The sequence below is a fragment of the Trachypithecus francoisi genome, unplaced genomic scaffold (genome assembly GCF_009764315.1).
Source record: "Trachypithecus francoisi isolate TF-2019V2 unplaced genomic scaffold, Tfra_2.0 Lachesis_group1, whole genome shotgun sequence".
NCBI lineage: Eukaryota > Metazoa > Chordata > Mammalia > Primates > Cercopithecidae > Trachypithecus > Trachypithecus francoisi.
This window is the reverse complement of record NW_022681454.1, coordinates 50,774,257-50,799,310: the sequence shown is the minus strand read 5'-3', so window position 1 is coordinate 50,799,310 and position 25,054 is coordinate 50,774,257. Positions and strand designations below refer to the sequence as shown.

The following is a 25,054-nucleotide window of genomic DNA, read 5'->3' as shown; positions in this document are numbered from 1 at the left end:
TTCCAGGAATTTGAAACCTGAAGACATTTGCACTTGGCAAGGCTACACTAACCTTTCTGCCTATCCAAATTTGTACAAAATAAATGTCAAATAGCAGTTAATATAAAAAGTATAGTACTTACTGCTATAATCACCATATCCATAGTAGTTGTTGTAACCAGTGTAGTCATATCCTCCATAACCACCGTAACCTTGGCTGTTATATCCATAGTTGCCATAGCCTTGATTCCAATAGTTACTATATCCCTGGTTCCAGTTTTGACTGGGGCCTGCAGCACATTAATAGGTTCACTAAAGTCAGAAGATCAGCAAAGATCTTTACTTCAGGATAATTAAAAAGCAGAAAAGCTTAAGATAGAGTAAACTAAGGCTCTAGCTTACCACCACCTCTTCCACGAGCTCTTCCTGCAAATCCTCCTCTAGATCCCCACTGTTGCTGTTGCTGATATTGTTCCTTCGACATGGCTACTTTTATTTCACACTAAAAGAGAAAAATTACATTATTAAACTGACTCAAGAAAATAAAAGTTGCTAAATAAGTTTCTAATAACCAGAATAGCCAACATGTTTAAATAAAGTAGGCTAATTTGAAACTTTCCTCAAATTCAGTTTATTAATTAAATCAATATTTAGTACTTAAGAGTAATTACTTATGAATACTTGCTAGAGATGTTACTTCATTTTACTTGAGTCCTAAAAAATATTTTTGTGAAAGCCTAGACAAAAACACTAAAAGTAACAAATGTGTTCATCCTGCTCCCCACAAAAAGTTGGTCAATGGTAAGTAACCACTGAGAAGATTTTAAAGCATGCAAAGAACTTAAGCCTTTACAGAGAAAGGTAAATGATTAAGCTCTTTACAACAGCTAGTTTTCTCTACAAGTAAATGGATGCTTAACTTACTTTACTAAGACCAACATTGTGGTATTTCTTTTCCATTATCTTCTTCACTGGTTCTTCTTCCTTAAAAGTAATAAAGCAGAATCCACGCCTCTTATTGGTCTTGTTGTCCATGGGGAGCTCTATGGATTCCACCTGGTATTAAAAAACAAATTTCAATATGCTAGCTTGTATGTTATTGACCTTAAAAGAAACACAAGTTTAGAGGGGGCAAAATGCACAAAGAAAACATGTATTTGGCACTGAAGTTCTATTCTCCTGTTTCCCCCTATTTATTCTAATCCTTTTAAGGAATTCTTCCAATTAGAACATCCATTCCATCTAAGGTCTTCACAACTATTTACAAAAATAAGCTTCACCAGGCACTGACATTTACTACCTAACTCAAGGGTCACAAATTCAAATGCCCACAAAGAAGACGAAGAAAACACTCAAATTTAAGAAAAACAGAATAAAAATGTATTTGAGAGAAAATAGGAAGTAGGGTGGTGAAGACTACTAAAAACTGGAGAGCGTAGGCCCAAACCAAGATGGAAGCTACTACTCAGTTTGACAGATGCTGCCACACGGGAGGGCAGTGTCAATTCCCATGTTGCGTGCTCTTGCAAATATTTAAGAAAAGCTAGATACTGAGTTTTGTGGGCAATATCTCAAATCCTCAATACTAAAAAAGCATGTAATGTTTCAATCAAGCAATAAATGTCTGCGGGATGTATCTGGAGCCCAATGCCACAAATTTCTCAACTTTCATTAATTCTTAAAAGAGACCTCTATTATCTATTTCACTAATGAGTCTGAGTTTGCTTTACTTTTAATTGAGATGGGGTCTCACTATGTTGGCCCAGGATGGTCTTCAACTCCTGGTCTCCAGTAATCCACCCACCTCGGCCTCCAAAGTGCTGATATTACTACAGGCATGACCCATCGCGTCCAGCCTAATGAGTCTATAATTGTTAGTCTCATTAAATTTGCACGTATACATGCATTTCAATTGATAAGGCACTACACCCTATTCTTAATTCCTTTCCTTTTTTGAACAAAAGTCTCCTTTTACTCTGGATTTCTTCCTCTTATTGTCTGTATTTAAGAATGCTTGTCTATTTCATCTTTGTATACTCTACCCCAGCAATACTTTGCATCGAGTAGGTGCTCAATGAAAAAAACGCATCATCCAACCTTCAAAGACCTGCTAATAAAGTATTTACAATATCCTTATTCCAAAACAAATCACATAATCTGCCCTAACAGCTCTGAAAAGCCAAGTGACTCTGAGTCCATAATAGGACAATCACATTCACACTAATTTTGACATAAACTGGGTCAAAACATTTGTAACATACCTCACCAAAACCACCAAAGTACTCTCTTATTTTCTCTTCAGGTGTATCTGGAGAAAGGCCACCAACAAAAATTTTTTTAACCGGCTCTTTTGTTTTCATGGCTTTGGCCCTTTTAGGATCAATCACCTTCCCATTCAATTTATGTTCTTTTTGATCCATGACCTAAGAAAATTGAAGTTTTCATTTAAAAAATACACATCTTAACTAAAGTTCAGAGAATATTAATTTACTTAAAAGTAACTATAAATACAGATAATGCCAAGCATGTGTTGACTTGCTCAAGATTAAACTGTCAAGTCATGGTGGTGATGTAACATCAACTAACATATACTAGTGTTTAAATCTAAAGGTAAGAATGGTAGGACATACACAAATTTAGCCAATTACTAGATAACCATTACCTTTTAACTGCAATATATACAAACATGACTGCTACTTCCCTTTAGCCCAGGATCAAAATCATGATTCAGTTAAAAGTTGCTTGCCTAACAAAATTTCAAAATATGTACTTCTGTGAACTGTTAAAACACATCCTTTTAACTAGGCATCTTTAAATCTATAGTATCTTTAAAGTTAATTTCAAAATTTAGCAGAGCCTGGAACCCCAATTACTCAGGAAACAATTCCTGAACCTACCTCTATCTTCACAAAATGTATTGGGGCAAGAACTATTATCTTCCTTCCTATTATCAAAAGGGGGAACCACAAACAGGCAAACTCATTGTATCAAACTATCCATATGTTAATATTTTATATTATTAACTGATCAGAACACGTAACACACTACCTTATCTACACTCTCCGATTCTTTAAATAGCACAAAGCCAAAACCCCTTGATCGCCCTGTGATAGGATCTAACTTCAGAGTGCAGTCTACAACTTCACCAAATTTGGAAAAGTAGTCCTTCAGATCTTTCTTTGTAGTGTCCCAGCTAAGGCCTCCTATAAACATTTTCCTGTAAAGACAAAAAGCAGTATTAAAATGCTTAAAAAAAAAATTGCCTTAAATATTATCCACATCAATAACACACCTTCTCCAAACTGCACCAGTTTACTGGGCAGTATATTAAAACATCATTCTTCCTACATAACCACACATCAGGAACATCATATTCCAAAAAGCTGGCTTATTACTGCTGCTCCCGGATAATTACAAAATAGTGAGCAAGCAGCAAACTAAGTCTTTCAACTTGCTAAAAGATAAGCGTATACCCAAAGTAAAAATACTGTACATAAAGGTTTTCCTTAGATTACAAATTAAAAAGTTAACAACAAAAAGAACAGAATCTTAGCTTCAAATTTCTCTTCCAAAGTTTATTAAACTTGTTAAAATGCTATGCAGTTCCCCACTGATCTCAGCAACCAGCATTGGTGTCTATGCTGAAGCTCCTTTTCTATGTTAACAGTTCTCTCATTAACAAAACTCTTAGCACATAAAATGGAAAATTCTACATCTCACAATTAAGTTGTGAACCAATTTTTTGATGTGCTAAGAGTCCTTAAGACAAAAGTAATGTGCAATATAAACAATTTCGTGACAATTATCCATTGAAGCACAATCCACTAATTAACTCAGATGATTCATTTACAGTAGAACCTCAGTTAACCAGCAATAAAGTAAGCTTTTAAAATGCAAAAAGTGATGGTTGATAAGCAGAAAACCACCAAGACACTTTAAGACCAAAGGTATATACTCAAAATAAAACAAAAGATTTTAAGGTGAAATCTTACTAACATTACAGCAAAACACCAGAAAGTTCAGATCTGGCAGCTTTACATATGCTCCCTTTGTGCAAAAATGAGTAAATAAATAAATAAATAAAAGGCTACCCTATACCGAACCACCTTTCAACCCTTTAAAAAGACAGGACTGGAGGTTTTTAATTTTAAGGGTAAACTGTCAGAATTTGTTATGTAATGGCTAAAAATGTCACCATGGGAATCAAATCAGACTTGCTCAGCATTTTCTCATCTTTTTAACTGGGGAGGGGTCCTGGGTGGGGACTGGGATGTGACACCAACTCAGCTCCATAAAGAAATTAAAGGCCTTTTATTAGGAAACATCTCCATCTTGTGGGCTTTTAAGATATTGCCACTAAGGCCCATTCTTGGAATAAAAGGCAATTGTCCCTTGAATTAGGGTCTTTCTTCACTTCCTCAAAGACACCTGATTAACTGAGGTGTTACTGATCTTACTATCCTACCACAGCCCTGTTTCACTTCTAATGACAAAGCAAACTTTTAGTGCACAGTAAGTCTTAGGTATATACTGCACTTCCCACTTCAGGTTAGCTTTTCAACTCACATGTATTCTAGAGCTGGGCCATTTATATGCTTAATATTCAGGACTTCCTCAAAGTTTCCAGGCTTGAAGTAGCATTTATAAAACAACTCTGGCATTTTATAATCAAATGAACGAAAACACCCATCATGTTTTGTGTATTTGAAATGTTTATTTATTGCCAATTCCATGGAAGAAATTTGAGTTATTTTCTCAATATACATTTTCTTTAATTTGAATAGTGTGTACCTTTTAATATACAATCTTTATTTACATAATTTGCTATAAACACCTTATTTTTAACTTACAGGTCCAGAATACTTCCTTCACAGACAGAAGTTATTTACCAACATTCACCCTGTAAAGGTGAGGGCACTGTATTTTTAATGAGAAAGAGAACTGACTAAAGCAATGACCTCGTGCTAAGATTAATATGCCCATGACAAGTTCCACCAACAGAAACAACTTCAATTGAGATTCAACTATTAAATCACCCTTTCCGTGATTACAGAAATTTCTCAATAATAACTAACAAACTTTGCAAGTATTTCAGCCTGAACACAACAGTTCTAACAAAAACATTTTTTAAGCTGTTGAAAGGCAAGAAAATTCTCTGTCTGGTCTATTCAGATATGAAGACAGAACTAGTTTTGATTTTATTTAACCTAAAAGCAATGTTTATATTGGGAAAAATATCCTTAATTTAAAATTATTAAGAAACAGAAAACAATTACAAAGAAATAAAACACCAAGAATAAGGTATGTGGTATTATTATTCTGAAGCCCCAAATGTTTTTCAGACAAGCAGCAGATTTTCTTAAATACCTAAGCATATCATCAGTTGGCCCAGCAAAGTGCTCTCCAAATGTACGCCCCACCTTTAGTATGGTAGTTGTTTAATATGCCTACCTTACAGCTACAAGGGTTCATTAAAGATGCTCTCACTCTTCAACTAATAATCCAGTATCACTCATCCAGAATAAAAAAAATTCAGCTATACAGCACTTTTGGAGAATAAGGAGCCAGGTATTATTCCACCTCCCTTAAAGCACTGCCTGCCTTCTCTTTCCCCAATTGTTTTTAACCTTCAACCATTTGAAATGAGATTTTTTTTCTAATAGCATCACACTTTTCTGCCTTCTTATACCTCAAATACAGTAATCATAATTTAACACTATGGCTCAGTCATCACTATTTTGCTAATTTAGAATACCCACAGGATCTTCTAAACTTAGCTATTTATACACCAACTCCACCTCATTTCTTCACAAGTTCTACTTTTCATTTTTGCCAGATCAATCACCAGTTGCTGTTCTAGAATGTCTCCCTTCCATTTTGCAGAGTAAATAGCCAGCTCTCAAACTTTTCAAATTCTGTGTTAAGTCTCTAAGCAAGCACCTAAGTGGCTCTACTTTGAGACAAATGTATTAATATTTTGGCAGCCCAAGAACACTCTGGCTTTTCCTTCTGCTCTAATTTAAAAAGGATGCTGTTCTCAGGCTATGCTTAGGCTTAAAAAAAAAAGGTTGCTGAACAAATAGTTGAATATGCTACAATGAACACAAACTGTACCAATTCCATTCCATGTTTACTAAATGGAACATATTAATTCCATTCCATCTCTTTCTGTTTTTGGTTTTTTTTTTTTTTTTTTGAGACAGTCTCACTCTGTTGCCCAGGCTGGAGTGCAGCGGCACAATCTCAGCTCACTGCAACCTCTGCCTCCCAGGTTCAAGTGATTCTGATTTCTCAGCCTCCGTGGGAGGGATTACAGGCTGCACCACCACGCCTGATTTAGTTTTTACATTTTTAGTAGAGACAGGGTTTCCCCTCGTTGGCCAGGCTGGTCTTCAACTTCTGGCCTCAAATGATCCATCCGCCCGCCCCAGCCTCCCAAAGTGCTGGGATTACAGGTGGAAGCTACCATGCCCAGCCCCAAACTCTATAGTACAGTGAGGAAAGATCTGCTAATCTTATTTATGGATAAATGGGCACTTAGTCTCTACAATGTTGGCATACATGCTCCCCCTCAAACTGATAGCATAGGTAATAATTATATATATATTTTTTTTCTTTTTTAAATGGAGTCTCACTCTGTCACCCAGGCTGGAGTACAATGGCATGATCTAGGCTCACTGCAACCTCCGCCTCCTGGGTTCAAGCAATTCTCCTGCCTCAGCCTCCTAAGTAGCTGGGATTACAGGCACGCACCACCATGCCCAGCTAATTTTTTTTGTACTTTTAGTAGGGACAGGGTTTCACCATATTGGTCAGGCTGGTCTTGAACTCCTGACTTCGAGATCCACCCACCTCGGCCTCCCAAAGTGCTAGGATTACAGGCGTGAGCTACCATGCCCGGCTAAATTATCTACACATTTTGTATGACTTATCTTGCTTTTAAAGCACATCTACTGTCTCTTCAGATTACCTCTGCTGCCTTGAATACAAAGCGTTTCATATTGCTGTCACTCCTACGTAAGTGCAAACACTTTCCAGTGAAGTAGACAGAACTTCAGAAAATACCCTATGCAGCCATGTTAAAAACAACCAAAACTTGTTCAATTAGCAACAAAGATGGCCCCTAACGCTGCAATAAAGTTTAAACTTCGATCCTTAGTTCTAAGTGAATCAATCCCAATTAAAATGTAGGACTTCATCTACAGTATTTTATTAACATAGCTGAATTTCTTAATCCTAGCTGTGAACTAAATACTCAGCACCCCAAGGCTGAATATGGTATTCAGTTTAAAACACCTACTCAACAATGTAAGTCTCCTTGCTTTCACATTGGCTTACACCAAATTGTAAAATTAAATGACAAGCATAAAGTTATACAACTCAGCATAGATGACTATCCAAGTGTTATGTAGTATCATTCAGGAATTTAGACTGCTTTGTGGGACATTTTATCATCTTTTAATGCAAGTTTAGAAGCAATAAAGACAAAATGTCGGGGTTTAAACCCTACCCCTGACTTTTTTTAAAGACCTCAATGTCTTTATGTCTCCCAGGCTGGAATGCAGTGGCTACGTGACAGCTCACTGCAGCCTTGACCTCCTGGGCTCAGTTGGTCCTCCCATCTCAGCCTCACCAGTAGCTCAGACTACAGGCGCCCACCACCACACCTGGCTAATATTTTTGCATTTTTTCGTAGAGATCAGGTTTCACTGTTGCCCAGGCTGGTCTTGAACTCCTGGGCTCAAGCTGCCCACCTCAGCCTCCCAAAGTGCTGAATGAACCACTCCACCTGGTCCCCTGCCTCTTACTGTGTAACATTAAGAAAAAACTATGAAAGTCCAAGATTGCCCATCTGTAAAAAAGAGCATACCTCAGGTATTTGCAGAGGGTTAAACTAGTTAACACACTTAAAGGACACCGAATAGTCTGACACACATCCTAAATGATTGACAAAAGTTACTATTTTGAAGGGGTAAAGCACTATAAGCACTATCTAAACATAATTTAATAAAGCAAAATTTTTATTTCCTCAATGGCTTAATTTTTTAAAACTGCATAGGCTTTATAAACTTTCCAATATTAAAAGGAAAAGGCCACAATGAGTTTTATATAAACATATTCTAATATTTTCAATGCTGCCAACCTGAAATAACGCAGAAATTTTTAAATAGTCGTGTAAAAAATATATATTAAAAACTAAAAAGTAGGTGGTATTTCAACTAAGACCTTTTAAATGTAGCTTCTAAAATCACCTTGATGACTTGGTCTACCCTACATTTACGCCAGTAATTTTAGTAAAGAATAATTTAAAACATAAAAGGCAATATATATGGAGTAATCCTGGCTGGTGGAAAATGTTCCAATTTAATAATCCTGGCTTTTCCCCATCAATAAACTTATTCTCTGGACTATTTAGGTCACTAGGTTTTTAACATTCCCAGTCAATACTAAGTATTTTATTCCAAGATACCTCCCCTAACAAGTCTTTATCGTCAAACACCTTATTCAAGGTAAAAAGTTAGCCATTATACTCACTCCCAATTTTGGAATAGTATTCTTTTTGTGTTCTATAACTTCATTTTTATTTTTTTAGAGACGAGGTCTTGCTGTGTTACTCAGGCTAGCCTCGAACTCCTGGACATAAGCGATCAGCCTCCCAAAGTGCTAGGATTACAGGCATGAGCCACCACACCCAGCCAATCCTTTAACTTTCAAACACTTCCTAACAACTTATGATCTTACGTATGTGGCTTTATAACAAGTTCTGACAGTTTAAAAAATATAACAGAATGTCAACCTGATACACATTTCAGGTGTGTAACTTAAATGACCAATCACTGTCATCTTTTAAAGTAATGTTACTCAGGCACACCATTAATCCTTACTGAATTTTTCCACTATTTTATCCATCATAATTATTCTTCTAAAATCCTAAAATGACAAACTAAAGCTAAGTCATTAGTTACCTAAGGGGAAGGGAGGAAGTTACAATACAACTAGATAATATCACACATTAGGATAGTTATTTTAGAAGTTGTATAAAAACTACCTTGGGAGAGAGCTTGACAAGCTTTCATCGAGTTCAAATACTAACCAGCCTTTTTAGATCTGATCTGGTATATAATTCATGAAAACCACTTTTTTGAGACAGAGCCTCGTTCTATTGCCAGGCCGTGGTGCAATGGTGCAATCCTGGCTCACTTCAACCTCTGCCTCCCAGGTTCAAGCAATCTTCCCACCTTAGGCTCCTGGGTAGCTGAGACTACGGGCACACACCACAAGACCCACCTTTTTTTGTTTGTTTCTTTTGGGAGAGACAGGGTCTCATCATGTTGCCCAGGCTGGTCTGGAACTCCTGTGCTCAAGCAATCTGCCCACCTCAGCCTCCCAAAGTGCTGTATTACAACTGGGAAGCACCGCACCCAGCCCACTTTTTTTAAACTATTTAAACCTAATGAGACATTAAGGTTAGCTAGTAACAAATCTTTCCCAAAAAACACTTTAGTCAATAAGAATTTTGGTATTATTTCCCCATTATTAAAGAATAGGTATTTCTCTCCCCCAGCTTTCTATATGACGTCAAGGTTAAGTGTGAAAAATTCTATTTTTAATTCAAGACTAACATACAATGGACCAAACATTTTCAAAAAGATTTCCCTGTATTAAATCTCATTACCTCACGCTTTAGAATGAACCTAACTAAATGACTACTAAAAAGCGAAGTTGAAAAAATAAACATCTAATAAATGAAACATGACATTTTTTTTGGGAGGGGGATGGAGTCTCGCCCTAGTGCCCAGGCTGAAGTGCAGTGGCGCAATCTTGGCTCACTGCAACCTCTGCTTCCCGGTTCAAGCTCTTCTGCCTCAGTCTCCCAAGTAGATGGAACTACAGGTGCCCACCATCATGCCCAGCTAATTTTTGTATTTTTAGTAGAGACAGTGTTTCACCATGTTGGCCAGGTTGGTCTCAAACTCCTGACCTCAGGTGATCCGCTTGCCTCAGCCTCCCAAAGTGCTGGAATGACAGGCATAAGCCACCGCGCCCGGCCAACAAGACAGTTTTTTAAATAAACTTATTTTTCTTTTTTTGAGACAGAGTCTTGCTCTGTCGCCCAGGCTGGAATGCAGTAGTGAACCTTGTCTCACTGCAACCTCTGCCTCCAGGGTTCAAGTGATTCTCCCGCCTTAGCCTCCTGAGTGACTACAGGCGCGTGTGACCACATGTCTGGCTGATTTTTTGTATTTTTAGTAGAGAGGGGTTTCGCCATGTTGGCCAGGCTGTTCTCCAACTCCTGACCTCAAGTGATCCACCCATTTTGGCCTCCCAAAGTGCTGAGATTACAGGTGTGAGCCACCACACCTGGCCTAAAAATAAACACTTTTTTTTTTTTTTAAGAGACCAGGTCTCACTATCAGAGTGCAGTGGCTCCATTATAGCTTCCTGCAGCCCTGAGCTCCTTCCTGGGCTCGACAGATTCTCCTGCCTCTGTCTCCTGGGTAGCTGGAACTACAAGCACACCCCCAACACATTAATTTTTTTTTTTTTTTTTTTAAAGAAACGGGTCATATTTTGTTACCTAGCTGGTCTAGAAATCCTGGCATGAAATGATCCTCACACCTCAAGACTTCTGAGTAGCCAGTGATTACAGGCATGAGTCACTAATTAACTTTAAATGCTTAATCCAACATCTCCCTTTTTTCACTTCACTACAAGGAAGCAATGACATCTTGTATGTTCACATTTTAAATAAGCTCTCAATCAGCTTTGTAAGGTAAACTCCCATTTACCTAGAGGTTAAGGAATAAGTATTTTCCTTAACCTGAAGGTTAAGGTTCTGGTTAACTGAGATTACTACATATTCACAATTCTGTAAAATTGTGTATTGGAAGTCAATTTAGGTATCAATGCTGAAGTCAGAAAACGATTTGTACCTTGGTGAATTTTTAGAATTTTCTTACGTTTTAAAATCATGTTACTTTTCAAAAGTGTAAGGAAAAATCTGTAGGAGATTCATTCCATGACATTGTCTGTTGGTTGCTTTTTGAGTATATTTTCTCACGGCTTCATCTATCTTACTCATAAGACTAAATGGGGAGACAGACTTCCTGGCTGTGTGGGCTCTGTGCTAGTCTGAAGTCTAGATAAGCAGGAGTTTACAGTCCAAGACCCAATACTTAAACTGTCACCTTGATTACTGGACAAACACCACCAGTAAATAGGAGTCTTCCCTCCCACCCCCAAATATTCTTAAATACCTAGCTCCAACGTACAATATAATACTCCAGAAACTAAAACATGCTTACCTTTACTCCACAGGAGTAAATCACTGGCAGTATCAACTATTAGGGCACTGGATAAATACACACAAGCTATGAAAGCAGGCTATGGAGTCAATCTTCCTGTGGTGAGCATTGTTTCCAACACATAGATCAGCAAACCAAGTAACAAACATGTTGTATTACCTGAAACCACACTGTTGGAAGTGAAGCAACAGAAAGAGATCCCACGCTTTCAGCATCCAGTTCAGTGCCCTATCTACTAAAACGTTGAAGCAGAACTGAAGTCAAATCAAGCTTGGACTATCACAAGTTATGTTTCACTCCATTTGTAAATGTGCACACACTTGAGGTACACAGCTTCAAGTGGAATGGAAAAAAAAGTTATTACTCTATTCCTTTTTAAATGCTTTTCAAGCATGGCATGTATTATCACTTGAAGGCTAAAACTAATCACATCCTTCATGTTGGCCATAAATCACACACCGAAATAGTATACTCAAAATGTTCTCATATTAGGGCAGCCTTACCCTAATATTATGTGTTAGGACGATGGCAGAGTACTCAGGAAATATTAAAAACATACACTGAGTTTGTAGAAGGGGTCACATGGCTTAAGGGGAAAAAAACCCATATTTAAGGCAAAGTATGTGATCTCAAAAACAACCACTGAAAAACTTCAATGACATTCTCCAATTCCAAACTTAAAAAACCAGATTATTTTTAGTATCTTTCATAATAGATGAAAATTTACAATGAAAAGTATTTAATACTCCTCCCCTAAACGTTCATCTAAAGATCTGAGGGCATCCATTTCTGGAATTTTTAACTCGGGAAATTTGTCAAAGGCTCCCAAGAATGCTAACACTGAGACCAATCTACTCAGGGTCTCAACTTTACTACATACAGTAAACCCAACTGTACTGAATCAAAGACCAGTAAATTTGGCATGAGACTACTCTAAAAGCAATTATTTTACAAACCAAACAATGTTCAGATTGCCCCAGAAGCACTAAGGTGTAAGACCATAATCTCAAAAATTTAAAGCAAAAACAAGAGCCTAGTCTTTTATAATGAGACAGGCGACAACCTACAGCAGGATTCACAAAATTCCCAAATGGGAAGAATCACACTTGGGCTCATTATACACTAACCGTTAACAGGGCCAGATCTACTGTCCTGTTATTAAAGAAGTATTGCTGGACTTTGGCTGATAAGTGAACGGGGGGACTTTTTTGCTTCCTACCCAATCCAACGCAGGAAAGTCTATGTACCTACCTTGTAAAACTATCTCAAAGTTAACGCAACATTGTAGTTTTCATTGATTTTTAAATTTTAAAAACTCTGCCCTCAGATAGCTTGCTACAGGGCATGTATATTTTGCCAGACACTAAGTAATTTTAAAGTACCTACCCCAAATGAACTGCAGCACTGCAGAGAACAGAATGGGTCCACCCCACAAAGTAAAATGAGAAATTTCAATGCTTGTAAGTAAAACCTACTGATATTAATGTCGGAAAGAGTAAATCAAAGTGAACTCAGGAGGGCATACTATGGAAATAATTACTGATTCTAAAGTCCCATAGTAAACTGTAGAAACATCCACTAAAGGTGTAACAGGCATGCCTTCCTAAAAATAGCTGTCCATTCTTACATGCAAAAGGAAAAAAACCTATCTCTAAAACCAACTGATTTTTAAAGTATTTTAGGATGAAACTGTAATCACTTTATTCTCAGATTTGTAGAAGGAAATGCACACAGAACTGTGTTTAAGAAATTCAATTTGGATACTGTATGTATTAACCAGTCTTATCCTCAATATTGACTATAAAACTGTTGCCCTTTTAATAGCTCTCAAAATGGGAGAAAAAGAAAGGGACAGATATGGTGGCAAGCGCAGACACCCCAAAAAAAAAAAAAAAAAAGGTCTGAAAGTTTTTCACTCAAAAAGAAAGTCTTAATGTCTGGAACATGATGGGGCTGCATAATTGCGCAGTTAAGAAAAATCAAGTATTCGATCCCTTAAAAATAAGAACTACATTATTTTTAAGTGTACTTCTAAAATCAACCTGGGTAGGCCGGGCGCAGTGGCTCAGGCCTGTGATTACAGCACTTGGGAGGCTGAGGCGGGCCAATCACCTGAGGTCAGGAGTTCGAGACCAGCCTGACCAACATGAAGAAACCCTGTCTCTACTAAAAATACAAAATGAGCCGGGCGCGGTGGAATAATGCCTGTAATCCCAACTACTTGGGAGGCTGAGACAGGAGAATTGCTTGAACCTGGGAAGCAGAGGTTGCGGTGAGCAGAGAGCACACCATTGCACTCCAGCCTGGGCAACAAGAGTGAAACTCCGTCTCAAAAATAAAATCAACCTGGGTAATAAAATTTTACACCAATTTTATTTTCAGTAAACGACAGCTGGTCACTATCTAAAATGTTTATTAACTATGAATATAAACATTTCTCCATTTTTTCTGAGATTATTCAAAAAAGTTGTAATATTACATCATTTTAGGTAGCAGGACAAGTGTAATTACTTGAAAGAGTCAAAACACTGACCTTCAAATTTAAGTTTATAATCATTTCAAATTATTGGAAACAATTACATGAGATTCAAAGTATATAATAATGTCAAACACAGTTATAGTTTAATCTTAATTTGCTACTCTTAGCTAGCAGTGAAATCGGGCTGTTAGTGCCAACCACTCACCAAATATAGGGAATAACATTCATTGAAACTGTGACCCCAGTCTTTTGTTTTCTCTTTTTTGCTTTTCCCCTTGCCTCTGTTTCCTGTCTGCTTTTTCTCCAACGTAAAGCTGGACTGATTTCAGTGGATGAGACTACAGTAATAAGCAAATTTTTAAATGTTACCCTAAATGGGCTCTTAAAATAGAATGTAGCTTGTAAAGATATAAGGTAACTGCCTGCTAGTGGCCTTCTACTCTCCAGTGGTGGTGTATAAACCCCTGAAAATTCAAATATAATCCTAAAGGCAGAAAGACTGACATTTAGGGGAAGGGAAAGGATGGATAAAAAGAACAATACTCAACCTACCAGCCTCCAAAGAGAAGTCATGCAATTGTGAATACATGTCAACCAACTGTTATTAATATTCCAGCCAAATCACACTGAAAACAAAAAATCTGGTAAGAGCTGTAGTGGAAAGCCACTTTAGCCCACCTTTGAATGGTACACACACACACACACACACACACACACAATTCTTATGAAAAGTCTATTTACAAATATGGTAGGTAAAAGACAAACATTTTTCCATAATACACAGTGCTGCTTAAAGAACTGCTTCAGACATCTCCAGAATATTTCAGTATAACATGCATGACATTTTAAACACAACATTTTATATCAAGTAGTCTTCATATTTAGCCATTAAACTTAGAATTCCAACAAAAATATTTTTCATCTTAAATGCGAAGATTACAGTAATATTTTTTCTTGCTCGATATAAAAATATCGTTACTAATTGTTTAGCTTAAATTGCCAAACTGCAACTACATGCATTACCACAGACCAAATACCATGTAAAGGCATCAGTTTTGCCCAAAGATTACACATGATGCCTAAAAAAGTATATATCCCAGGTACAAGCCTACTGTATGTACTATGGTCTAGAATTTCCTGGGGATCAATGGGCAACTAACCAATACACAGCCTCTGCATATTATGACTACTGAAACCTTTATAATACAGAAATAAAATTTAAAAGTTTTACCATTCTTCCCGCTGTGCCGTCGCTGCTTCAGAGTGTCGTGGGGAGGAGTTTGAATGGCTAGGGAATTAACAACCGGTACAGCAACCAATCAAAATTCTAGTTTTAGTTTTTGACACTGTTAGGGTTAAAAACTTTAATTCATTTACACTTCAGTTCAACAGTAGGTAACTATAAAGTCAGCTGCTTTGCGATTTGAATTATCAGGGCTAACAGAGAGCCTGCCCCAAACAGGAAGTTACACAATTAATCATTTTGGTGCCTCTGTCCAAAGAACAGAATTCAGCAAACGAAAACCAAAATGTTAAAGATTTTAAGTTTCCAAATATCTAACATCTTCCTTTCTCAAATAAGCTATATACAATTCGAGTTAGATCTGTTTAATTTTTAAAAGTTTGTTTCCCTTCCCACCACCACTCCCCCAAAACCAGCACTATCATCAAACAGCCTGACAAGAATCTGCCTAGGCTGGGTTTAACCCTGTATTCCAAAGTGCTTCTCCCCTCCCCACTCTCCCTCCAAATCCTGGGCTCTTTCTCAGTAAAGGGAATCGTGTTTTCTAACACTGGGTTAAAGCGACATCTTACTATTATATCCATCAACACCTTTCTCTTTACAGTTAAAAAAAAAATTCAGACACACACACACCCCTTCCCATTACAAAAAGGAATGGAAGCCTGAACCCACGATCATCACTCAGTAATCGGAGCTAAGAAAACTCAACCAAGAACCCCGATTTAGTCCCTCCTGCTAACTCCCGTATTATGTTCCCAATCCCAAATGCTGCATTTTAATACACTAAATGCAGATTTAGGTAGTATATACAACTGTTATTTTAATCAGAGGAAACAAGTTAATACTAAGAAATTTGCACCAAAAAAAAAAAAAAAAAGGATCCCATAGCACAATACAGGATTTGTTTCTCTTAAGAGGACTATAGGCCTCCCTTAGTGGGCGGGAAAGAAATCAAGACACCAAAGTAGGATCCTGGGCACCGGGAAAAAAAGGGGACTGGAGGTTGTAAAAAATTAGGTTGCACAAAAAAAGTAAGTTACAATCTGTACTAACAGTTGGGGAACCCAATAGCTGAGGGCGCGAAAAGGGTGCGCGGTTAGAATAACTCAGTGGGGTGGGGGAAGGGTAGACACTAGGCCGGAGATAGGACAGCTCCAGTCAAGTGCAGGCCCCATCGACTAGAAACTTAACCTGAGCCCGCGGAGCAAAACCAACGGCCCAACAAGAAAGTCGGAGCATTTCACCGGACCCAATTTGGTCTGCACGTCAAAATATAGGGCCTGTATGAACATGCCATTGTGCGATAGCGTATGGTGAAGAAAATGAGTAAGTCCTTAGGCAAACTTATTCAAAATCCCAAGAAAACATTCGGCCTGAGGCCAACAAGGGAGAGGCAGAGGTAGACAACCTACGCGTTCCCCAAAACATGCGCTTATAAACAATCGCATCTTTTCAGGATGGTGGAGAAGCACCAAATAAACCTTAGCAATACAAACAGGGAAGCTTTTTGTGTCTGTCTGCGTTTTTACGCCCAAGACTTTAGAAAAAGGGAAAAAGAGGGGACAGCATGAAAAGAAAAAAAGGTACCCCTCGACAGGCGGGAAAAAATCCTGGCGGCTAAGTCGGTGGGAGGAGACCCATGGCGAGGGAGGAAAGGAGGGCGGGCCGAGGAGCAGCATGGTGACGGCTAAAGGTGGAAACGTGTGTGATGGGGGAGGGGGGCGATAAGCAGGCAAAGGAAGAAGGAAATGAAGGTCCGGGAAACCCAACATAGAAAAGGGGACACCAGAACAGGGAGGCTACAAGGGGGCCCGGAGACCAGGCTGAGAGCGGGAACCAGGCCTAATGGCAGGGGAATGAGGGGGAGGGGGACTAGTTGGGCCTGACTATCCTGGGCTGCCCCTTACTCACCCTTCATCCTCCTCGTTCTTACTGGCGTCAATCTTCGCCCCCTCCGACTCGGCGCTGCCCCCTTCGGTGCCTCCAGACGCGGTTCCGCCCCCGGTCCCGGCTCCGCTTCCCGCCGCCGCCGCTGCCCCCTGTGTCGCTGCCACCATGGCTCCCTCCTGCTCGCCCGCCGAGCCGCCTACCGCCGCCGTTGCCGCCGCTGTCGCCCCGTCTCCGCCGAACTGCTCCTCCGACATAGTGCTAGTGTCTCCGCCGCTGCCGCGAACCGAAACTAGCAGCAAAGTAATCCCCGCCGCTGCCGCGCGCCCGCTCTACCTCGCGAAGCACACAAGACAGGGAAGGCGCGCGCGTGGCTGCAAAGGCTCCTGCGCCTCTCCCTGGCCTGCCCCCTTCGCCTCCCACTCTCGCGCGGCGCACACTCCCGCTCTCTCCCGCTGCACTAAAAAAGAATAAGCACCAGCGGCGGCCGCTCTTGCCTCCTCCTCGCTTTAATGGCGCCGCCGCGGACCACCTAAAATGGCCGACGGAAGAACGGCGCGTCCCGGTCACGTGATGCGAGAGCGCGCCCTTCGCGCGTCCCCCCCACCCCTCTCCCCCTAGGTTTTTTTTTTCCCTTTCCTCTTCGGTCCCGCCCTCTCGCTCCCCTTTATACCTTCCTCTCACGCTCGGCGTCGCACAGCTTGGGGGGCCTTTAAAAGGAACCGGAAGTGTCGTGAGCTAAGACGGTCGCGCGGGGACCATCGAGAACAAGGAGTGCTCTTTCGAGTAGCGGCTAGAGGGGCCCCCTGCCTCCGCCCCCGCCCTTCCGAAGATTCCTGGAGTCCACTCACCCCTCCCCAACACTCCAGTAGCAGGCGGGAGCAGCAGCATCAGGCTGGGGTGTGGCTGCATCTCCGCTAAGGCGGCCGTTCCCCGTGCAGCTGCGGCGTTCAGGTGGGGGAGGGGAGGCTCACACCCTGCGGCGGCTTAAGCCTGGACGTACGCATTCGAGGAGGGAATTAGCCCTGAGATGTCAGCCCTGTGCCCCTGGCTCTGTCCACCCGGACGCCTGCGGAGCGCCAGGCGCCGCAGCGGACCGCGCGCGCACTGATTGCCGCAACTCCTTTTCCTGCCGTCGCCGCCCGGGACCGGGTGACATTGAGGTTTTCGCCTATCGCCACTGGGCCGATAGGGCTTTTTTTTAAGATTTGACTTTCCAAGTAAGATTTTTGTTTTCCTGCTTTTCTCCTGAATTTTTTTTTTTTTTTTGGTCGAAGAAGCAGGTAACTTGCATATCTTAAGGAAAACATCGTTTTTGCTTTGCTTTTGTTGTTTAAAGATCCTAAAAGGTACCGTGATTCCTTAACGTTACTAATAATTGGAAAGTGTATTGAATCAACGGTTCGCTTAATGTTCTTTAGTCCTTCTACATAGAATATATAAATGTCATGAGTCATCTTTACGAGCTTTATGAGTTTGTGTTCGGGTTTGGATTTTTTTGTTGTGTGTGGTGGTTTGTTTTGTTTTGTTTTGTTTTCTTGTAACACCGTTAGGCGTTTAACTAAGATGTATTAAATTACTTTTTATACACCTATTAAAAATTACCAGTGCCTCAGCTGGAGACTGGATTATTCGGGCTTTGGGATTTGCTGCTTCCAGCAGTATCCTTAGAAGAAAATGAAGCTTTTAGGTACTTCTGTAGTCAACAAATAATTATTTGCCTGTTTAGTAAGTGTTCGGGCACGGGGGAAACAAAGACGAGTTTGCAGAATCCAGCAAAAACCTTAAGAGTTTAAGTATTTGGGCCAGGCTTGATGGTTCACGCCCGTAATCCCAGCACTTTGGGAGGCCGAGGCGGGCGGATCATGAGGTCAGGAGTTCGAGACAAGCCTGACCAACATGGTGAAACCCACGTCTCTACAAAAAATACAAAAATTAGCCGGGCTTGGTGGCGGGTGCCTGTAATCCCAGGTACTCAGGGGGCTGAGGCAGGAGAATGGCTTGAACCCAGGAGGCGGAGCTTGCAGTGAGTGGAGATCGCACCATTGTACTCCAGCCTGGGCGACAGAGCGAAACTCTGTCTCAAAAAAAAAAAAAAATTTAAGTATTTGTTTTTCCACTGTAGTTAAACGAGTTTGTATTAGTTGGACACTATCCAAAAATCTCAAAGGAAGATTATAAATAAGTTTTATTAATCAAATTAGTAGAATTTACATTAAAGAATAATTAAAACTCAAGAATACAGGTCAAATTCTGAAAGCGTCCTAAAAATATAATCTTACCAAACTCCTATAATAGTCAAGTCATGTAAAGATAATACCAAGAATGTTTATCTTAAAGTGGTAGTGACTCCACATTTGTCTCCACTTGCCAGAATATTAGCAAAGGATAAAGTGGGTATGGTGCTGAAACCATATATTCCTGGTTAGAAACAGCTAAGATGATTGACTGAAGGGAAGTCTGTTTAATCTTTCTGGCTTCAGGCGAGGGTAATTATCATTTATTTTGATCTTAAGATATCATTAGACATAGCCACCTTTTGGTAATAGTAACTTTTCCAAAAGGTTCATCTTGATTTCCCATGTAGCTTGGGGGCTTCTGGAATTCTTAGAATTTATGCCAAAAATTCCAGACAACCTAGAAATGATTTTAAAGCTAACTACTATATGCTTTATGAGGATGTACGATGTCTATATCACCGATAGCTCTTCATATTGTGGCCACGATCTCTACATCCAGGATGTGCTCCTGCATCTACGCTATATTCCTCTTGGAACTCACTTAACTTCTGCCAGACGTGGTGACTCACGCCGGTAATCCAGCACTTTGAGAGGCCAAGTCGGAAGGACTGCTTGCCTCGAGGAGTTGGAGATCAGCCTGGGCGACACGGTGAGACCTTGCCTCTACAAAAAGTCAGAAAATTAGCCTGGTGTGGTGGTTCCTGTTGTTCCAGCTACTCCTGAGGCCGAAGTGGGAGGATCACTTGAACCTGGAAGGTGGAGACTGCAGTGAGAAAAAGGCAGAGTGAGACCCTGTCTCAGAAACAATTGTTACTATTTATGTGAAGTCTTCCCAGGCTTCCTGAGGCAGAATTAATCATCCCTTTTCACAGCCCTTTATCTTTACCTCTGTTATTCTTAATTGTTTTTTACTAGACCATGAGTTCTTAAAAAACAGTGTCTTCTATGTATCCCTCCCTCCCTAACACACTGTCTCTCTCTCTCTCTCTCACACACACACACACACACACACACACACACACACAGCAGCAGTATATCCACACTGTATAATTGCCAGTTGAATTATTGAATGACAAAATACTAGGTATGTCCAACTTGCTAGGTTAAGGGGCTTTCAAGCACACGAGGTGTTCTTCCAGGGACTTGAAAGTCTCCTCTCCACACCATCTCATTTCATCCCTGGCATTAAAAAACAAAAACAAAAACCACTTTTGGCCAGGTGCTGTGGCTCATGCCTACAATCCCTACACTTTGGTAGGTCAGGGAGGGAGGATTGCTTGAGCCCAGGAATTTGAGACCAGCCTAGGCAACACAGCAAAACCTGTCTCTACAAAAAATTTTAAAAGTCAGTTCCTGCCCACCCAGGGATGCCTTGGGTTGTGTTTAACCCATTTCTGTTGCCGGATGCGGTGGCTCACGCCTGTAATCCCAACACTTTTGAGAGTCCGAGGTGGGTGGATCACTTGAGGCCAAGAGTTCGAGATCAGCCTGGGCAACGTGGTGAAACCCCATCTTTACTGAAGATACAAAAATTAGCTGGGCATGGTGGCGCACGCCTGTAATCTTGGCTACTGGGGAGGCTGGGGCAGGAAAGTTGCACGAACCCAGGAGGCAGAGGTTGCAGTGAGCCGAGATTGCACCACTGCACTCCAGCTGCGCAACAGAGTGAAACTTCGTCTCAAAAAAAAAAAAAAAATTACCTGGGTGTGGTGGCCTGAGCCTGTGGTTCCAGCTGCTCAGGCAGCTGAGGTGGGAAGATTGCTTGAGTCCAAAATTCAAGCTGCAGTGAGCAGTGATCATGCCACTTCACTCCAGCCAGGACGACAGAGCAAGAGCCTGTGTCAAAAACAAAAAACAAAAAAAAATGCTTCTTCAAATGACCTGCTGATTGATGTACGAAATTTCTTGAGAATTAAATAAAACTTTTTGTTAACACACTCATAGGTAATGATTAATTGTTTTAAGTGGCTGGAGATGGTTGTATTAGACTTGCCCTAAACGCTAGAAGGAAGCAGTATCCCCTGTCAGTGTACAGGACATGAACGGTTCCACTGCTTCAGGAGATTCCCAGTGTGTTTCAGATAACACACTAAAATGCTAGATCGTTATTGAATTTTAGCCTTCGTAAAGCAATTATTCTCTGCAGCAAAAACTAGAGTTCTTGTAAAAGGCCAAAAATGAAGTCCATTTGAGAATTAAACTGGAATCACTTTTACCTAGGACAAGATGCATACACCTAAGCCAAGGAAATTGCAGTTTTCATCTGCTAGATGCACTCTACAAACGCAGCAGGAGGTTTCCTTATGTTCAAATTTTTAAAGTATTAATAGGATATGTATGCCAGTTGGCAACCTGGAATAAACAGTGTGGAAGAAACAGCCGAAGAACCCATTTTTTAATACAAGGTACGCATACTTGAGCTGCTTCTACAAGCATGTTAAACAGCCTATAACCTATCTGGACCTATTTGCAGAACACCTTCAGTGGGATTTAAGTGTTTTGTTGGAGAGTTAGTTTGTGATTTTACGTGAAGTGACCAATTGCCCATGCAGTGAACATTCCCTGTCGTCTCCCTTGGTTATCAGGAAGCTTCACTTTATTCAATAAATAAAAGCCCTATCAACTCTGAAAAGTCAGGTTTTCCTTCAGCAGTAAAGTTTAATACTGTAGAGTCAGTTCTGCTTACTCATGAGGATGTCAATAGTTTGCTTTTAGATACAGTTTTTTAAAGCCTAGCTAGAAGAATTCAGACAAAGCTGATCACATGCCTGTAGTTCCAGCTACTCAGAAGGCTGAGGGAGGAGAGTCCCTTGAACCCAGTAGTTCAAGTCCAGCCTGGGCAATAGAGTCAGACCCCCATCTCTTCAAAAAAGAAAAAAGAATCAAATAATAAGGAAATACACTGCTCTCACTCCAGACCTACGTATCCAACTGCCTATTTGACATCCCCACTTGAATATTCACGGGCATCTCAAACTTTAAACGTCGAAAACTGAGCTCTACTTTCCATACAAACCTGCTTACTTGGTCTTCCTCTTCTCAGTAAATGACATCTCCACCCACCCATATGTTCCTGCCAAAATCCAGGGAATCATCTTTGATATCACCCCTCCTTCACCCCCCACATCCAATCAATCACCAACTCCTCCCACCTCCAAAATATATCTTGATTCATCTAAATGCTTCCTAGAACATAAATACTGGGGTAATTTCTAGGTAGCTATTCACATTCAACCATGCAACACATTAATGACACATGTACATTTCTAGTGCTGGGAAATATAAATGATCAAAATAGGCAAGGTCTCTGGTCTCATGGAGCTGACATTCTAGTGGCAGAGACAAAGGACAGACAAATAGATATGTAATATAATTTTAGGAAGTGATAAGAAGAAAAAGAATAAAGTGCTAGACATAGGGTATGTGCTATAGGGCAGTCAGAGGAAACTCTTCAAGGAGGTAACTTTTCAAGTAGCACCCTGAAGAAAGTAAGAGAAAGCCATATACTTAACTTAGGGAAGACTTCACAAGGCAAAGGGTACACCTGAGGCAGGAGTGTGATTTGTGCTTACGATGAAAAATGGAGTCCAGTGTGGCTAAAGTGAAGGAAAGCAAGTATAATAGATCATACCTGAGAGGTATCCAGTAATGAGGTTACTCAGGGTCTTGTAAACTGGTTAGCACTCTACTTTCATTATCAAAGTCATGAGAACCCATGGAAGGGTTTTGAGCAGATGAAGAACATGACCTGACTTTAAGTAGAAGATGATGGATGCTGTGTGGACAGTGGACTGTGGGAGGACATCAGGGAGATGAGTTAAAAGGGCACTGTCATGAATGGACTTTTTTTTTTCTTTTTTTTGAGATAGGATCTCCCTCTGTTGCCCAGGCTAGAGTACAGTGGCACAATCATGACTAACTGCAGCCTTAACCTCCTGGGCTCAAGTGATCCTCCCACCCTCAGCCTCACAAGTAGTTGGGACCACAGGTGTGCACCACCACACCTGGCTAATTTTTGTATTTTTTGTAGAGGTGGGGTTTCGCCATGTTGCCCAACCTGGTCTTGAACTCGTGAGCTCAGGTAATCTGCCTGCCTCGGCCTCCCAAAGTGCTGGGATTACAAGCATGAGCCACCGTGCCAGGCCATGAATTGACTATTTTTTTAGCCTTTCTTGGTTAATTTCTTCTGAGAAGACAAATCTACAAAGAGGGTGTTATTTACACGTGGTCATGTGACTTTGTTTTTCCTAGAAAGATATTTTTCTACAAAGAAAAATCATGCTCTAATGACAATAAGGGATCATTCAAAATTAAACAAGACTTGAATTAATATATATTGATCGTATTTCCAGTAAAAACTCAGACTAGCGTTTTCATCCAATGCAATATTTTTTGCTTCATTTTCTACCCCTTTCTGAAGTTCTGGTATGAGATTTTGATTAGCTACTGCAGGTAGGGTTTGTCCATAATGTCACAGGATCCTTTGGGTGTTGCTTTGCCAGCTGGAAACCTCTGCGGTTGGTGGTTTAGCCTCTGCTACAGTTTTGAGGGCATGAGCTTGGCCCGGCAGGCTGCACCACTTGCACTACCAGCCCAGATCTCATGCCTGCCAAGGGTGAGCCAGGCACAGAGCAGCGAGGGGTGTGTGAGTGAGCATGCAGTCCGGCAACTGTACAGTCAGGCACACTGGCTGCTACAGCGAGGTCGGCAGCTCCAGGCACCAGCCTAGGCACTGGCTCCATGCGAGGCTGCAGCTGGACAAGACATACTGCAGGTGGTTTCCACTGCAGGCACCAGTGTCTGGACAAGGGGAACACAGTGGCGCCTGAAAGCTCAAAGACACCAGGAACCACAGAACCCCAAAGGGGGTGTTACAGCATGTCACAGCCCTAGCCCAGAACCCTGAGGTCTGGTCTCCCAGAAGGGTCACAGCTCTTCTCTCTTGTCACCCACAGTGCGGGGAGTGGGGGGACATGTTTCAGCCCATTTGTGTTACAGCTCTTTCAGTCCTGCCACCCCGCTCCAGCCTGCAGCTCCTGGACTGGCCCAGCCCCACCACTGCTTACCATTGTGTGGGGCCGCTGCCCAGTGCCAGCAGAAGGCAGGAAGGCTATAGAGTTACAGCTCTGACTTGGGGAATCATGAGGTCTGGGCCCCCAGAAGGGTTGTCACTCTTCACTCCCACAGTCTGGGAGAGTGTCACTGCCCGCAGCTTGGTGAGCCAACCAGGAAAGTGTTATAGCCCCTTTAGCTCCCACCGGCAGCCACAGCTCCTTCCACTCCCACCATTTGGCAGGTCCCAAGTTCTTGTCCTACATGCAGGAAGAATAAGGTTATGCGGGCAACTGGAGGGTGAGCAAGGTGGAGAAGAGCTTTATTGGGAGATCAAACAGCTCTCAGTGGAGAGGAGACCTAAAGTGGGTATCTCCTATCTGCAGGCAGGCAGTCCTGACCAGGGTCTGAGTATAACTGAGTCCAGGGTTTTTATGGGCTCAGAATGGAGTAAGCGCATGCTGATTGGTCCATGGGCAGGAGTAAGTGCATGCTGATTGGTCCATGGGCAGGAGTAAGTGCATGCTGACTGGTCCATGGGCAGGCCTGGAAAAAGGTGCCTGGCCTATCCAGCCACTTTTAAGGTTCTTTTAGCTGCTAAGTTTATAATTGTCCCACTTCATTTGCAGAAGTTGCAGTTCAAGAGAATAATTATTGAAAGAGTATACAGAAGAGTCAGGGTTTTCAGATTAAAGTTCAATTTAGAAATAATTGAAAACCTAAGAAAACGTTTGGGAAAGTGTCTCTGCCCTGTGGCTCTTTGGGGCCTTTTCCTTTGTTGCAGTGGCTCTCAGTTATTTGATATTCCTTACTCCATAAGAGCTGCCTCCGAATAATCACTTTCTCATGCCAGGGCTGAGAGTTCTCA

The 25,054-nt window shown here is 41.1% G+C and overlaps 2 protein-coding genes across 7 annotated transcripts in view; both read right to left on the bottom strand.

The window, feature by feature from the left end:
* HNRNPD (heterogeneous nuclear ribonucleoprotein D) overlaps positions 1-17,587 on the bottom strand; it is a 20,180-nt gene extending 2,593 nt beyond the window's left edge. For 2 of the 6 annotated variants that reach the window (XR_004437936.1, XM_033214284.1), the window contains exons 1-7: positions 16,919-17,587; positions 14,996-15,052; positions 3,028-3,196; positions 2,241-2,402; positions 904-1,035; positions 382-481; positions 123-269 (exon numbers count right to left, since the gene is read on the bottom strand). Coding sequence is in view for 4 of the 6 variants with exons in the window: in XM_033214284.1 (XP_033070175.1) it covers positions 123-269; positions 382-481; positions 904-1,035; positions 2,241-2,402; positions 3,028-3,196; positions 14,996-15,052; positions 16,919-17,151 (1,000 nt within the window). In the remaining 2 variants the exon portion in view is untranslated. The remainder of the gene's footprint in view (positions 1-122; positions 270-381; positions 482-903; positions 1,036-2,240; positions 2,403-3,027; positions 3,197-14,995; positions 15,053-16,918) is intronic. The other 4 variants (XR_004437937.1, XM_033214286.1, XM_033214285.1 and 1 more) reach the window with 3 other exon arrangements.
* LOC117085396 lies at positions 17,156-17,868 on the bottom strand. The gene is made up of 2 exons (XM_033214288.1): positions 17,746-17,868; positions 17,156-17,604 (listed from the first exon to the last, which is right to left on the bottom strand). Exons 1-2 carry the CDS (start codon positions 17,804-17,806, stop codon positions 17,156-17,158), a joined length of 510 nt encoding a protein of 169 aa, XP_033070179.1. The 5' UTR covers positions 17,807-17,868.
* Between the last annotated feature and the right edge of the window lie 7,186 nt (positions 17,869-25,054).